Raw genomic sequence first — 18,075 nt, 5'->3', positions numbered from 1 at the left:
GGAAAGTCACCTTAATGATGGAAAATCATTCCTCATGCTGTGCAAATATGTATACCACTTCAGAAAACATTTGCATAGTAAAGTTCTAGTATAACTGTGAAAATAAGAAACCTGGTATGGAAGGGGGTGTTTGTGGCAAGACTAAAGGACTCTATCTCCATGTACCTATCAGCATGTGAACTTTGCTCTTCAGGGTCTATTAAGCTTTTCACCAGTATAGGTATTACATTTCTCTAAGTACAAAATGGATGCTGCATTACTTTGAAGAAAGATGTTTCCCCAATATAGCCTATTTGGCACATAATGGGGCAAAGCATGTAGTGAGTGCTGGGGGTCTGATTGTTCCAGCAGGAAGATTGGTGTTTACCAAATGACCTGGTGGAGTTGTCTGCTTATTTTGCATTATGGATGCATGAAAGATGACACATAGTGGTCACTTGCCACCTACTGGGATCACTATCCATTGGCCCAGCATTAGTATAGAGGTTTCCCAACCTGCTCCATGAAGATATCACATAGTGGTAAAACTTTATCAACCACCACTGAAACCAACAATCACTTACCTATTCATGAAACAACATTTAAAATACAGTGAATAAATCTAATACTCTAAGGGAGAAAATGTTGGGCTTGAATTTTCGAATCACCCTCAATTTACACTTGAAATACCTCCTTTGAAATAAAGAAACATATTTACCAATGGGACAGAAATAAACTCTGAAGTGTCTGTTGACTCATACAATGATAAAACGTTGGGCACAGAAGAGAAATCAAAACTGTTCTACCAATCAGAGACTTGGAAATGAGATTCCAAATCAGTATACTCATTCATACAGCTTACAATGTAATTTTCTTCCTAAACATCACTAACACATTGTTTGCTACACTCACAGGCTTGAGAAATAGGAGCTTCTGTGGGAATGATTGAACAGTATCACTAATAAATCAAAGTAGAGAACAGGACAGAGCAAAGATAGCTGTAGAAATTCACAGATGACCACTTGGATCTTAGATAGTCCAAAGATCACATGCTTATACTCATACGCAAGGCTTAGGCACATCAAAAATTGATATTTCCTGTTACTTCCTGGGTTCAGTATGACACAGATTATATGTATTTTTGAAGTTTCCAAGATAATGGTGTAAACAAACTTCTAGGGAAGAAAAATATATCTTCCTACCAGCAAGAGGAACACCTAACAAGACACTGTCAAGACCTACCCAGTCATGACCAGGTTATATGGAAATCTCTCAGCTCCACAATCTAAATGGAACATGATATTTTGCAGGGGTGTTAAATGTTCTTTTCTAATATGCCTGTAGGCAGAATGTATAGAGTGAGTCAATATAGAAAAGCCTAAAAATAGCAGATAAAGCAAATCACCCTTTCAAATTATAGTAGGCCTCAAGTATGATTGAATTTAATATGAGGGTTTTTTTAAGTCAGAAATAAGATATTTCTTTTGGTCTTATCTACTTAATTCTAAATAAAAGGCCATGAAGCAATTAATAAACTCAGAGTGATGAAAAAAATATTAAATGTTACAAGAAAAAAGATCACAGGAGACTATGTCTCAAAACTTTCTCCAGGCATTTAAATTAGAGTCAACTGTTCTGTCAATTCTTGTGGTTATGGAAAGACCCTCACGACCTGCGGAGAGTCCAGTAGGAGTTATCTCTGCCAAACCTCTGTCATTGATCACTCAGAATCACACTGAAGTGTGATCTCAAGAAGTGCTAATATACCACATTTTCAGGTGGTCGAAAGACCACTGTAGCCACGTGGAAGCCAGCATCCTGTGTCAGTGACAGTGGGGTGGCCCGACACACAGTGAGAGGGTCATCCAGGTGTGTAAACACTACAGAGACATCATGGGGCTGATAAAGACAAGCATTACCTCTTACTTCTCCCAGTAGAAATTGAGAATATAGGTCAAAAGCTGAAAATTAATCATTTCATGGGAATAAGCAGTAAAGCTTTAAGTTGTTATCTCTACAGTTATTGTAGAAAGCAGAATATATATCACAAAAGAAGTTCCTAGCCCAGTGAGCATAATACATTATGACAACCTTCTGATAACTGCTATGACATGATGAAGCACGAGAGTCATTTATTCATTAGGTTCTAACCGGACAAATGAACTTCCTATTTCTTCAGCTGGAGGTTGGAAGGAAGAAGTTCTTATGATTATCCTAATCCCCATCATTATTTTCATTTTATAAAAGAATGCTCTTTCCACAATTTCCTCAGAACAAGGTATGATAATAAATGTGAATTATAGGTGAAGTAAGCTTATAGCTTATTCTAAATGGTCATGTACCAGGCACTTCACTAATCGCTTTTGTATTACTAATTTATTACAACTCTCACTGTCTTGAGAGTGAAAGGTAGGTTTTACTACCTCACTTGAAAGGCAGTAAAAACTTGGAAACATACTTTCATGTTAAAATATATTTTTAAAAATTTTCATTGTAAAATACTTTTCCATAAGTATTAATGGTATTATTTGATTATAAATCTCTTCAAATGAGAAATTACAGAACTTCTTGACATCAGGGACAATATCTCTTTGTTGTCAGTATTTTATGCCCACTCAGTCTTTTTGTGTGTGTGTGATTTCAAAGTATCAAGGGAGTATAAATGTTTTTGTGACATGGATAACTTTTGGAGTACTTGAGTCATGGTTGTAAGTATCCATCACCCAAATAGCGTTCACTGCACCGTCAGGTAGATATTTTACCCTCTCCTCCCCCCTTTTCTCCTCTGCTGTATTCCCACTAAGTTTAACATTCCTCTCTGCACATGTATGCTCATTGGTTAGTTCAAATTCTAGAGGAAAATGGAGGAGAAACACTTCTAGATATCAACCTAGGCGAAAAATTTATGACTAAGACCCCAAAGGCAGTTACTGGAATAATAAATAAATAGGATTTAATTAAACCTCACAGCTAAGAAAATAATCAATGCAACAAATAGACAACCTATAGAATGGGAGAAAAAAAGGTTTGTAATCGGATACTTATATCTGATAAAAGACTAATATCCAGAATCTATAAAGAATTAAATGAAATCAGCAAGAAGACAGGCATGGTAGCTCACGCCAGTAATCTTAGCACCCTAGGAAGCCCCAGCAGGTGGATTTCTTGAGCTCAGGAGTATAAGACCAACCTAAGCAAGAGTGAGACCTCATTTCTACCAAAAAGAAAAAAGAAAAAGAAAAAAAGAAAGAAAAGAAAAAAACTCCCTCGGTATAGTGGCACACTCCAGTAGTACCAGCTACTTGGGAGGCTGAGGAAAGAGTATTGCTCAAGCCTAAGAGTTTGAGGTTGCTATAAGCTACAATGATGCAACAGCAATCTCCCCAGGGTGATGGAGTGTGACTCTGTCTCAAAAATAAAATAAAATAAAATAAAATAAATCAGCAAAAGAAAAACAAAAAACAAAAAAAATTAAAAAGTGGGCAAGGGACATGAACAGAAATTTTTCAAAAGAAGATATATAGACAAATGGCCATTAAACATATGGAAAAAATGTTCAACATTAATCACCAGGGAAATTCAAATTAAAACAATAATGAGAGATCACCTCATCCTTATTAGAATGTTTTTCCTTTTATTAAGTCTTATATACATAGATCATAAATACATTTATGCATATGTGGGGTACAATGTGTTGATTTTTTTATACAATTTGGAGTGCTTACATCATACTAATCAACATAGCTTTCACCTAATTTACTTAATTATTGTGTTACAACATTTATGTTCAATACTTGATACATTTGACTTGTAACCTTGCAATATGCTCCACAGGTATGGTGGAGCATACCCTCCCTCATTTACCCTCCCTCTATAAAACCTTGCTCCTCCCCTCCCTTCCTCATACATTTCTCTCCTTCATCCTGGGCTATAGTTGTGATCTCTCTTTCATAAGAAAGTGTGAGTAAATATAAATTGGATTCACAGAAGTATTGAGTACATTGGATACTTTTTCTTCCATGCTTGAGATACTTTACTAAGGAGAATATGTTCCAGCCCCATCCGTGTAAACATAAAAGAAGTGAAATCTCCATCTTTTTTAAGGATGTATAGTATTCCTTGGTGTACGGGTACCACAATTTATTAATCCATTCATGGATCAATGGACACTTGGGCTTCTTCCATGACTTGGCAATTATGAATTGAGCTGCAATGAACAATCTGGTGCAAATATCTTTGTTGCAAAGTGATTTTTGGTCTTTTGGAAACTCCTAGTAAAGGAATTGCAGGATCAAATGGCAGATCTATTTTCAGATTCCTCAGTGTTCTCCAAACTTCTTTCCAAAAGGAACATATTAGCTTGCATTCCCACCAGCAGTGCACAAGTGTTCCATCTGTAGTTTTGGGATTTTGTTATGTAAGCCACTCTTACTGGAGTTAGATGATATCTCTAAGTGGTTTTGATTTGCATTTTTAAGATGATGAGCATTTTTTCATGTGCCTGGAGACCATGCACCTGTCTTCTTCAGAGAAGCTTCTGTTAAAGTCTCTTGCCCACAATGAAATGAGATCACTTGTTCTTTTCTTCTTAATAAGTTTGAGTTCTCTGTGGATTCTGGTTATCAAACATTTGTCAGAAACGTAACCGCAAATATCCTCTCTCATTCTGTCTACTTGCTTTATTTACTGTGTTCTTGAGGGCAGTACAGAAGTTTTTAGTTTGATCAGATCCCAGTAATGTATTTTTGGTATTGCTTCAATTGCCTGAAGTGTCCTCCTCATAAAGTATTCTCCCAGGCCAATTTCTTCAAGTGTTTTCCCTGCACTCTCTTCAAGAATCTTTATAGTGTCATGTCTTAAGTTTAAGTCCTTTATCCAGTGAGAGTCACTAATTGTTAGAGGTGAAAGGTATGGGTCCAGTTTCAGTCTTCTACAAGTCACCAGCCAATACTCCCAGTATTAATAGGGAATCTTTCCCCCAATTTAAGTTTTTGATAGGATTATCAAAGATCAACTGACAATAAGTGTCTGGATTCATCTCTTGGTTCTAAATTCTGTTTTATACATTTACCTCTCTATTTTTATGCCAGTACCATGCTGTTTTGATCACTATAGATTTATAATATAGCCAGAAGTCTGGTAGCATGGTTCCACCTGATTTATTTTTATTTCTGAGTAATGTCTTGGATATTCGAGTTTTTTTTCTGTTTCCAGATAAAATGAATTACCAGTTTTTCTGGTAATTTAAAGTATGACAGAGGTGCTTTAATAGAAATTGCATTAAATCTGTAGTTTGCTTTGTGTAGTAAGGACATTAAAACAATGTTGATTCTTCCCAGCCATGAGCATGGTATGTTTTTCCATTTGTTGACATCTTCAGCTATTTCTTTTCTCAAAGTATCATAGTTTTCTTTGTAGAGATCTTTCATGTGCTTTGTTAGGTACACTCCCAGAAATTTCACTTTCTTTGGCACTACTGTAAAAGGAATAGAGTCCTTGACTGTTATTTTAGCTTGACTATTGTTGGTATATATGAATGTTACTGATTTGTGAGTATTGATTTTGTAGCCTGAGACATTGCTGTATTCCTTGATAACTTCTAAGAGTTCTGTAGTTGAGTCCCTGGGATTTTCCAGGTATACAATCATATCATCTGTGAAGAGTGAAAGTTTGATCTCTTCTGATTCTATATGAACACACTTGATTGCCTTCTCTTGCTTGATTGCAATGGCTAAGACTTCCATTATTATGTTAAAAAGCAGTAGAAACAGTGGGCAGCCTTGCCTCATTCCTGAAATGAGTAGAAATGTTTTTAATTTTACTCCATTCAATATAATATTGGCTGTGGGTTTGCTGTAGATGGCCTCTATCAGTTTAAGAATGTCCCTTCTACACCTACTTTCTTAAGTGTTCTAATCATGAAAGGATGCTAGATATTATCAAAAGGTTTTTCTGCATCAATTGTGAGAATCATATGGTCTTTGTTTTTTAATTTGTTTATGTGATGTATTATATTTATAGATTTATGTATATTGAACCAGCCTTCAGACCCTGGGATAAAATCCTCTTGGTTGTGGCATATAATTTGTTTGATGTGTTGCTGGATTCTGTTTGCTAGGATCTTATTGAATATTTTTGCATCAATAGTCATTAGAGATATTGGTCTATAATTTTCTTTTCTTCTTGGGTGTTTTCCTGGTTGGAGGATCAGGGTGATACTTGCTTCATAGAATGTGTTGGGAAGTATTCCTTCTTTTTCTATGTTTTGGAAAAGGTTAAGTAATATAGGTACTAGTTCCTCTTTAAAGGTTTGGTAGGATTCTGATGTGAAGCTATCTGGTCCCAGAATTTTCTTTTTGGGGAGATTTTGTATAGTTTTGTATATTTCAGAAGTTGATACAGGCCCATTCAACATTTCTACTTCTTCTTGGCTAGATCTCGGAAGATGGCATGTTTCCAAGTATTGGTCAATTTCCTTCAGATTTTCATATTTCTGGGAGTAGTTTCTTGTAATATTCATTAAATATTTTTTGAATTTCTGTGGAGTCTGTTGTTATCTTGTCTCTGTCATTTCCAATTGATTAAATTAGTGATTTTGCTCTTTTATTTCTGGTTAGGTTAGCCAAAGGTTTATCTATTTTATTGACCTTTTCAAAAAAGCACTTTTTGATTCATTGATCTGTTATATAATTCTTTTGTTTTCAATTTCATTTAATTCTGCTCTAATTTCATTTATTTCTTTTCTTCTGCTTTGTTTGGGGTTGGAATCTTCTTCCTCTTCCAGTTGCTTGAGATGTCCCATTAAGTTGTTGATTTCCTACCCTTCTGTTCTCTTGAGGAAGGCTTGCAAAATTATAAATTTCTCTCTTAGGAATGCCTTTGCAGTATCCCACAGGTTCTGGTCATTCGTGTCTTCATTATCATTTTGTTCCTAAAATTTGGTAATTTCTTTCTTAATCTTAATGATAGCTATGACCCAGCTATCATTCAGCATAAGATTATTTAGGTTACAAGTCTTTGTGTGAGTTTGCAAATTCCCATTGTTACTGAGTTCAACTTTTATTCCAGGATGATCTGAGATACCACAAGTAATAATTTCTATTTTTTTAAATTTTCTAAGGTTAGACTTGTGACCTAAGATGTGATCAATTTTGGATGATCTTCCAAGAGCTGATCAGAAGATAAGTATTCATTTTTGTTAGGATGAAATGTTCTATAGATGTCTGTTAAAGCCAATTGTTGAATGGTTAAGTTGAAGTCTAAAATTTCTTTGCTATAACCAGAATCCACAGAGAACTCAAATGTATTAGCAAGAAGAGAAAAAGTGATACCATCTCAGGGTGGGCAAGGGACTTGAAGAGAAACTTCTCTGAAGAAGACAGACACATGGCCTACAAACATATGAAAAAATGCTCACCATCCTTAATCATCAGAGAAATGGAAATCAAAACTACTTTGAGATATCATCTAACACCAGTAAGATTAGCCCATATCACAAAATCACAGATGCTGGTGTGCATGTGGAGAAAAGGGAACACTTCTACATTGCTGGTGGGAATGCAGACTAATTCATTCCTTTTGGAAAGACATCTGGAGAACACTCAGAGAACTAAAAATAGACCTGCCATTTGATCCTACAATTCCTTTATTCAGTATATACCCAGAAGACCAAAAATCACATTACTACAAAGATATTTGTATCAGAATGTTCATTGCAGCCCAACTCATAATTTCCAGGTCATGGAAGAAGCCCAAGAGCCCACTGATCCATGAATGTATCAATAAACTGTGGTATATGTACACCATGGAATACTATGCAGCCATTAAGAAAGATGGAGACTTTACCTCTTTCATGTTTACATGGATGGAGCTGGAAAATATTCTTCTTAGCAAAGTATCCCAAGAATGGAAGAAAAAGTATCCAATGTACTCAGCCCTACTATGAAACTAATTTATAGCTTTCATATGAAAGCTATAACCCAATCTTTGCCTAGGAATATGGGGAGAGGGGAGAGGGAGGGGAGGGGTCGGGGAAGGGTGGGTGGAGGGAGGGTGATTGGTGGGATCACACCTATGGTTCATCCTATAAGTGTACATGTGAATCTCTCTAAATGTAGAATGTAAATGTCTTAACACAATAACTAAGAAAATGACAGGAAGACTATGTTAACGAGTTGGATGAAAGTATTTCAAATTGTATATAGAAACAGTACACTGTACCCCATGATAGTATTAATGTACACTGCTATTATTTAATAAAAAAATGAAAAAAAAGAATGTACTTTTTCAAATGTATATAGCATACAATATATATATATACTATACATATCACATAATAAATGTGATATGCACACACAAAAATTAAAAAATAAAAATAAATAAAATAAAATTTCTTTGCTTAGTTTCTTATTGGAGGATCTAGCCAATACTGCCAAAGGGGTGTTAAAATCTCTGACTATTATGGTGTTGGAAGAAATCAAGTTGCTCATGTCAGTTAGAGTCTCTCTTATAAATTAGGAGCATTCTGGTTGGGTGCATAAATATTAATAATTGATATTTTATCATGTTGAGCATTTCTCTTAACAAATATGAAGTGACCATCCTTATCTTTTTCCTTACTTTTGTTGGTTTAAAACCTATTATATCTGTAGATAAATTTGCAACACCTGCTTTTTTCTGATTTCCATTTGCCTGAATTATAGATGACCATGCCTTCACCCTGAGTCTATATTTATCTTTTAAAGTAAAATGAGATTCTTGAATGCAATATATGTCTGGCCTGAGTTTTTGTATCCAGTCAGCCAACCTGTGCCTCTTTAGAGGACAATTTAAGCCATTCACATTATTTGAGAATATTGATAAGCCTGGTATTATTTTGGGTGTCAAGTTTTTCAAAAGTCCAATGGACATTTTTAATCCTTTCACCACTGTGGAAGTTGGGATTTGATCAAAAGTTTCTAAGTGAGTTTACTTTGGTGGTAGAGCATCGTGCTGGTCATTGTGGAGGATGGGTCTGAGAATATCCTGGAGAGCTGGTTTAGTTACGGCAAATTTCTTCAACAAATGAATGTCATTAAAGTATTTAATTTCTCAGTTTAGCTGGATACATAATCCTGGGTTGAAAATTGTTTTGTTTTAGGAGGTTGAGGGTACATGGCCAACCTCTTCTGGCTTGAAAAATTTCAGCAGAGAGATCTGTAGTTATCCTAATATTCTTCCCCTTACATCTGGCTGCTTGCAGTATTTTCTCCTTCATATTAACTTTGGTGAAGTTAATTATAATGTGTCTGGGAAATACTTTATTTGGATTGAGTTGTGCTGGGGCTCTGAAACTGTCTGCTACATGAATTTCAGAATCTCTTGCAATGTTTGGCAAGTTCTCCTTGATTATCTCTTAGAGTAGAGCATCTGGGCCTTTTGAAGCAACCTCATCACCTTTAGGGATTCCTATAAGGCAAATGTTTGCATTTTGGGAATTACCCCACCACTATCTGAGAGAATGATCTGTTTTTGCTCTCTACTTATCTTCCTTTTTGAGCATTTGGCAGTGTTCAAAAGCTTTGTCTTCAGTGTCAGAAATCCTTTCTTCTCCTTGCTCCATTCTGTTACTGAGGGATGCTACTGTATTTCTCATATCTCAGAGCGCTATAATTTCTTTTTTCAATGTGTCAAAATCTTTGGGGATTTTTGTCTTTGAATTCATTGAATTCTTGAGACAAGTTCTGAATTATTCCTAGAATTTCTAATTCCAACTTTACTTCCATTCTGCTAATCATATTTGCCATCCAAATTCTAAACTTGATTTTTGACATCTCAGCCATTTGTTTATGAATAGGATCCTCTAATGTGGCTGCTTTGTCGTTCTTGGGGTATTTGATCTACTGTGATTAATCATGTCGCTAGAGTTTTTCTGCTGATTTGGCTCCATTATTATTTTTCACCATCTGGCTAGATGAGCAGGTAAGGTGAAATTGGATTGAGGGCTCCTGAAGTTGTTGTTAACCAACCCTTTGCCAAAGAGTTGGGACTGGTGACTGCAGCTTTTCCTCTATAGCTTTGCAAAGGACCCATACAGTACTACAGCCTGAGACTCTGGGGACCTGCTTGGTGCGGTGGGGCTAAGTGGCTCTGTCTTATATTCAACTGATCTCTTTCCAATCCTAATGCATCAGTCTCTGGGTTGAAGTCTCAGCTGTGTAGAAATAGAAGCAACTAAGACATCCCACCCCCACAGGCAACAATTGAAAATGGAAAATCAAACCTTCCCACTACAACAAAACCAGGGTACCACCTTGGAGGGTCCTCAGGTGATTTGCCCAGTTCAAGAGTTCCAAACCAATCGTCCCAGTCAGCACCAACTCTCTAGTGGGAGAGTTCAAAAGTCTCCAGCAACTAAACAGCAGGGGTATACTGGCAGCTCAAGTGTGGCTCACTCCAGTGCTCCACGGAGTCAGAAAGGCCCTCTTGGACCAAGAGGGCTGATACCTTCCCACCTTGCACCTCCTTCACCACCAGTCTCTGGTAATCCCACTGCCAGACTCTGGTAACCCAGTCTCTGTGGCCCAGTTCTGTCCAATAAGCAAATGTGCCAGGGCTTTGTGCCCACCAGAGTCAAATGAAAGTCAATGCCTCCTCAGCCAGCCACCACCCTCTGCCACCAGCCAGCAGGGGGAACTGAAGCCTGCTTGCCTCAGGTACTAAATGGCAATTTATGAGTATTCTACCTGAGCTTAGTCTAAACCTGAGGATAACAAGACAGCAAATGTTTTTCTCCTTTAGCCATCGCACCTTTGCCCTTACTGCTCTGCAGCTCTGGTATCCCTATAGGCCGAGGTCTGGCTCCCTCTGGCAGTTCTCAGAGTTGGGGCGGTGTCTCTCCAAAATTAGACCCCAGCAGTATCGCTCTATTACCACTGATGCCAGGTGGGAGATGTCTCCACTCAGGTTCCCGCACCTCAATGGTTCCACCTGTTGCAGAGACCCAAGCCTCTGCCCATTGATGAGTTGTACTTTCTTGTAGCCAGGCTAGAGACCTTCCCCTCTGTGTCTTTGTGCACTGATACTGGATTCAGATACAACATACAGCATAGCTGCACTGCTGCTGTCCATGCAATGCCCAGTCCTAGCAAAGAATTGCATACATTCTGGTCTCTGCAGGGGTTTGACTTCTAGACCACCAGGCAAGGGGGAAGGGTGCACTGGAAGTTCAAAGTTGCAGGGAAAATATATGTTCAACCTTCCTGCCAAACAAGAGAATTACTAGGCTCATAGCAGGGACTCTCTGGAGAAAGAGTCCTAGCTTCTGGCAACTCACTCCAGTGGGGTGAGAGAAGAGAACCTTAGTTCACTGCTCACTAGTAGAGATCCCACTGCAAGCAAGCAACTCTCTTTGGGGGAGGGGATGGACATATGTCCTCTTTATGAGTTCTATACCTAAAATTTGTTTCCTTGGAGTTGCAGCTTGCCTCAGCAGAGAGGATGTGTAATTATCTATCTCTTCTCTCAGCTCCATTCCCACCCTTCAGCTTTATTGGGTTCTTTCTGGCCATTATCTCTCCCTCTGGACTGGAGCTTCTGTTGAAAGCTGGTTCCAGTCAGCCATCATTCCCCACTCCGCATTGTTCTTGTTGAATGTAATTGGAGTTAGGGAAACTAGCCAAACCTAGGATTTAGCAAAACACAAGACATTTTGAAACAAAATGAACAAATATGCCAACAAAAAAGCAACCAGACACACAAATAGATATCAGAAACAAAAAATAAAAAACCAAAAAAAAGAAAGAAAAAAAATCTCAAATAGCCTGATATAAGCACTCTCAGCAACCATAAGAAGAGAAAAAGAGGTAAAATAATTGATATTAATAACAATTTTAAAAAAGTTTAACAGTAACTCCTATAAGAAGAGAAAAGGAAAAAATGCAAAAAAGTAAAAAAGAAGCAAGGAAAAAAAAAGGTACCAATAACAGAAATATTATATATACATATATATATAAACATACGATTATATGAATGCCATAGGGATCAACTTAAGTATATATTACAATATACTTTCTGGACACCAGGTGACCGCTATGAGTGGTTCACAGGCTTATACCTGATTCCCAGCTTACAATGTTCTTGGTGGTTGCCTAGCTACCCGCTAGGTGCTTAGACCCTGCCCAACTATTCATTCCATCCATCTCAGAAAATCTTCACAGGCAGGTTTTACAAATTCTCCCTGCAACAGTTCCCATGAAGTGCAGGATATTGTGGGCCTGTTTCCAGTGCCTGCTGGAGACTCAAATTGCTGCACCTGGCCCGCATGGAAAGGTATCTTCTGTGATCACCATTTCCCAAATTTTTAAACAATGTCTGCTTCCGGGATCTTTCCTGTGTGAGTGTCTCTCCCGCTACCTAAGTGGGGTGGAGCCACTCCAGACACTCCCACTCTGGCTGCCAAATTCTGGGTGGTGCCACTCCAGGCACCCCCACTCTGGCTTCCAAATTCTGCTTGGGAGTCCACACTTCACCAATCTTTCCACACAACACCTAGTTTACCCACAAACTGGGAACTGTAATCTTTTGTGTGTGTGTGGGGGGTGGCTGCTTATTGCTGCCACCACCACCCACTGCTGCAGCCACAGCACAGAAACTTTCCTGGAAGTCTCTGCAGCTCCAGATTACACTCCAAGTCCAGTAATCTGCCACTTCACTGCACATCCAAAACTGCCATTTCACACCAATAACTGGGAATGATCTAGCCCACTCACTGTTGTTCCAGGAGAGCTGAGCTAAATGTCTATACCATCTGCCATCATGCGCCACCTCCCCCTTAGAATAGTTTTTATTAAAAAGTCCAGAAGTGACAGATATTGGTAAGGATGCAGAGAGAAAGGAACACTTATACACTGTTGGTGGCCTAAAAATTTATCACAACCTCTATGATAGAAAACAACACAAAGAACCAAATTAAATAATTTCCCTGAGATTATCTAGCAGGTGAGTTAGCAGAATTGAAATTCCAACATATCTGACTCTAGGGATCAGGTTTTAAACCTCTTTGCTTCACTCCTTACAAAACACTCAGCATAGAACACTTCCATGACCACAGGTGCAGGGGTTTGTCCTCATATCAATCAATTCTCCAACATAACTTGTATGTTCTACAGTTTAAATCAATTTTGACACTATGGGTCTGGAGTTAGTGTCAGACACCATAGGTTAAAAGCTTAGTTTCACAAGAGTGTCCCTCACTTCAGATGCCAATCACAAGTCCCAGTTGTTTCTATACTTCAGATCCATAGCTATAAAATTAGGGTTCCCATAATATCCTCCTCAGTTTTCATAATTTGCTAGGACATCTAAAGAACTCAGAAACACTTATGTTTACTGGATTTACTGGTTTATTATAAGGATAGTACAAAAGATGCATGTGAACAGCCAGCCAGATGAAGATACACAGAGTGAGGTAAGGGGAGCGGGTACAGAGCTTCCATGCCCTCTCTGGGGTAGGCTGCCATTCGACACCTCCACATGTTCAGCAACTCTGAACCCCATAGCTCAGGGATTTTTATGAAGGCTTCATCACATAGACATGTTTATTTACTCAACCTACAACCTCTTTCTTCTTTCCACAGGCTGACAAGAAGGGCTGAAAGTTCCAAGCTTCTAATCATGGCTTGGTCTTTCTGGTGACCAGCCCCCATATAGGAGCTCACCAAAAGTTTGCCTCATTAGGAAAAAAGATGCTTCCACCATCTAGAAAATTCCAAGGGATTTAGGAGTTACTCAGGAACCATGATCAAAGACCAAATATTAGAATAATATTGGTCTCCTAGCACTCCTATAGCTTAGGAATTTACAAGTGTTTTAGGAACTCTGGCCAGTAACAAGGAATAAAGATCAAAATACAGATTTCTCATTACCAGAGTATTACACAAAGAAAAGTAATATAAAAACTGATCTCTGTTATTAAATTGCACATATATCACAGTTCAAAAATTGTTAATAATAGAAGTAGTCACTATTAGAAGTTTTAAATACCTGCTGTAGTTAATACAATCTGTGATTACTCTCTAATTAAAGAGCCATGAGATTTCTAGAGGTAACCAACTGCATCACTTGGTAAAATGTATATTTGCCTATTTATGGTAATGAGTTAAATGAAGAAAAGAAAAGACGAAAGGAAGAAAAGGGGAGTGACGAGGAGAGAGAGAAAAGAATGAAGGAAACACTTTGCTATATTTCAACTCTGTGTGGATTCTGTTATCTATTCTGAATCTACTTTATAATTTCATTCTATTCTACAGATTGCTCAGCTGCATAAGTCAAAACATACATCCCACATACCAAGAGTGTCTCATGGCAAAGCTGATTAATAGACTACTCAGTATTCTTCTAAAGGACTGATTATTTGTAAACTCTAGGATAAACGTTTTACGTGTCCCTTTTCTCATTTCCACATGACTTAAATATTTTCTAAACAACCCTTCATTTCAAACAACCATTACACTAGATCCACGGTAATACAGGAAAGACATCACTGTTAGTCCTGTAAATCTTGACAACTTACATATAAAATGGTTCTTCAGAATTGTTGCTGTTATGGCTAGATCTGATGCTATTTGAATGTAATACAAATAAAAAAAATAACACTTAGTCTTTTTTTATTTTTTTATTTAACTTGGATGAAGTTGCAGCCCTGGAATCTTTACAAGGTAGTATTTGTTTATAACGTATGAAGGCATTATGTATTGACCTAAACTTGTTTTGTACTGATACGTTGAAGACTATCCAGGAGATTTGTTTTCTATTCTTGTCTGGATAAACTAGAAGCTCTGAGAAATCTCTAGGTCCACTGCATTATCTTTAGGAATAACCAAATAGTGTTCTTCTGTTATGGAGAATGTGCCTCTATAAAGTCAAGGTGGTCTCCTTTGCAGCAATGTGTAATGTGACTTAAAGATAAATATCAAAGACAGGAAGGGTCGTGATTCTCCCCCTTATGACAATGACCTGTTAGAACAGGAAATGTGTTATTTGAGTGATGCCACTTAACACAGTTAGTGTGTCACTGGGTCATACCTCGGTCATTCTGGCAGACAGTCTTCAGGATGAGATGTCCCAAGCCACATTTCCCATGATCAGGGATACAGATCCTTTCTGATGTCAGCCATCGGTAGCACATTGGATCTTCACAAGGAACTGACTCCACCAAATGAGGGCAATGCCCTGCAGGCCCTGTGGATTCCATGAGGACATAGCGCTCCCGTGTTCTAAATCCTAAAAATAAAGAGAACAGAGCTTCACAAGATTCACTCATAACCAGAAAAAGAAAAAAAGCAGTAGCTGGGTAGGAGATGAAAGTATTATTTGAGTACTAATTTCTCTACAGCATGTATTATTTTGATGTGTTTGATTTTATGTGGAGGAACAAGAAGTAGAAAACAAAAAAGAAAAGGAAAAGAATGAGAGCAGAGAATCTGTCTTCCAAGAGTTTACAGCCTAGGGGTTTGAGGGGCCAGATAGAATCCAATGGAATAATCAATAGCATAAAAATAAATGAAGACACCCTGAGATATCACCTAACCCCAGTGAGAATAGCCCACATCACAAAGTCTCAAAGCTACAGATGCTGGCACAGATGTGGATAGAAGGGAAAACCTTTAAACTGCTGGTGAGACTGTAAACTAATACAATCTCTTTGGAAGGAAGTATGGAGAATCCTGAAAGAACTCAAATTAGACCTCCCATTTGATCTGGCAATCTCATTACTAGTCATCTACCCAGAAGAAAAAAAAATCATTTTATCATAAGGATATTTGCACTAGACTGTTTATCACAGCTCAATTTATAATTGCCAAAATGTGCAAACAACCTAAATGCCCACCAACCCAGGGATGGATTAACAAGCTGTGGTATATGTATGCCATGGAATACTATGCAGCCATAAAAAATGATGGAGCCTTTACATCTTTTGTATTAACCTGTATAGAAGTACAACATCACAAGAATGGAGAAGCAAGAATCCAATGTATTCAATTCTAATACGAAGTCAGTAGACAAACTTAATACACTCCCACACAAGAAGAAAACTCAATTCAATTCAAAGTGGGGTTGGGAAAACAAGAAAGTGAGGAGGGGGAGGAGGATAGGGATTAAAACATATGGCACACCTCTTGGGGGCAGGACACAATTGTGAGAGGGACTTTACTTAACAAATGCAAACAGTATAACCTAATTCTTTGTACCCTAAATGAACCTGAAACAATACATAAAAAAGGAAAATATTACAATAAATAAATACCCACAGAAATGGCCTAAGCATAGATAAATTGCTATTTTCCTTTTGCTGTTGTTTTTGTCATCATTATTTCACTGAATCAAGAATACTGTACTTTGGCATGGCCCTGATGCGTGACCGTTCACAGTGTTCTACCCTGAGATCTTCCTGCATCGCTTCACTGAGACTCATAGATCAGCCTGTCCAGTAAAGACAGTATCTCTTTGGACTTCATTCTCCTAGAATGAAGATATGATTTCCTCGTCTATCATTTCATTAAAAATATACATACTGTGTGATGAAGGCAGAGACTATATTAAGTCCTTAAATAGGTCTTACATACTATGGGCCTACAGAGTCACAAACTTACATCAACAGGTAGATATCGGGGGAAATGGGTCAACCACAGACTGTTCAGCAGTGATTCAACTGGTGTGCATAGCACACTAGTGTACCGCAAGAGGATCTTAGGTGTGCCACAAAAATTTTTAAAGAATTAAATTATTTTTGAAAGAAGTTCAAAGCACAGTAAGTATATTCTTTCTTTTTACTCTTTTTTTCTTTGATCAACATAATTTAAGTGTGCCATGGAAGTTTAACTATAAGTTCAAGTGTGCCATGAGATTAAAAAAGTTGAAAAATGCTACTATGGAGAGTGGGAAGATCAGTGGTAAAAAGAAAAATGTAGGTTTACTCTACAACGTTTGGCTGCTATTCAGCTTCCATTTACAGTTGCCATGAGAGAACATGAACCCCCTGTGAACAGATCCTCCAATTTTGTCTACAAAATCATAAATCCAAGTTGCATTTTGCTTTTTACATGTAATCTTTCTATTTTTAAATGGTAGAAATTAATTTATGGGTTTTAAAAACAAAGTGTCCTGAAAAACTATGATGAAGAACCAGATTCAGCCCCCTGGTCTGTGTTTTCAACATCTACCCCTATGGATCTCTCATCTTCCATTGTTTATACTCCAAATTCAATCAATACATTTAATTCACTTAAGTCCTTTTTATAAAAAAACTGAAACCAATCTTTTTGCTTAAGATCTTAAGGAATTGTTATTCATTTATTCCTTGGGGTATGTTAAGAAAAGGGGAGACTTTGATAGGAGAATAGGGAGTATTCAATTTCCAGAATGAGAGTTCCATACCCTACCACCATTCCCATAGGGGAGAGGAGAAGGGCAAGTTAGGGGACAAGAGAAGTAGCATCTCTCTCACAGCTTTGCCATCAATGATAATGAAGTGAAAGGTTTCAAACCTGAAAGTACAGCTGGGAAAAGACTGGGTCCTCTTCAAGGGCACAGGCCAGAAGGGTAGAGCACAACTAACTTGTGGTTTCAGGCCACAAGATCACTCTGGGCTGGTTAGAATAGTACAAGCCTGGACAAGTTTTTGTATGAACAGTCTTACAGGCTTTATTCATGTTTTCCTGATTTAGGGCAGGCATCCTCAAACCACGGCCCGTGGGCTACATACAGCCTGCCTAGGATATTTATTGAGCCAGCCGGGTGTTTTTGCTGCCACTGCCTGTCCTGCTCAGCAGCCAACTTGTCCAGGGGCCCACAGTCCAGCCCTCCACTGGTCTGAGGGACAGTGAACTGGCCCCCTACTTAAAAAGTTTGAGGACCCCTGATTTAGGGTAACAGACAGACTCTCTTTAAAACAGACTCTTAGATTCTTACTTTAAGGATCAGCTGTTTATATAGGAAGGCATCATTCAGCCAACAGAAACTGCATTTCCATGGAATTAGAAATATTAAGGTCAAGGGGGATATGAAAAAAAGATATCTTCATCCTTGTTTTGTCACCCTATTAACTGATCAAAATAA

The 18,075-nt window shown here is 37.9% G+C and overlaps 1 protein-coding gene across 1 annotated transcript in view; it reads right to left on the bottom strand.

Annotated features, from left to right (window-relative positions):
• THSD7B (thrombospondin type 1 domain containing 7B) overlaps positions 1–18,075 on the bottom strand; it is a 1,042,983-nt gene that overhangs the window by 548,859 nt on the left and 476,049 nt on the right. Inside the window, exon 8 of the mRNA XM_023515847.1 lies at positions 15,043–15,240. Coding sequence (XP_023371615.1) covers positions 15,043–15,240 — 198 coding nt within the window. The remainder of the gene's footprint in view (positions 1–15,042; positions 15,241–18,075) is intronic.

Source organism: Otolemur garnettii, unplaced genomic scaffold (assembly GCF_000181295.1).
Source record: "Otolemur garnettii isolate 467f Iridium unplaced genomic scaffold, OtoGar3 scaffold00080, whole genome shotgun sequence".
NCBI classification, from domain to species: domain Eukaryota; kingdom Metazoa; phylum Chordata; class Mammalia; order Primates; family Galagidae; genus Otolemur; species Otolemur garnettii.
The sequence above is the reverse complement of the archived record's forward strand: the minus strand, read 5'-3'. Positions and strand labels throughout refer to the sequence as shown.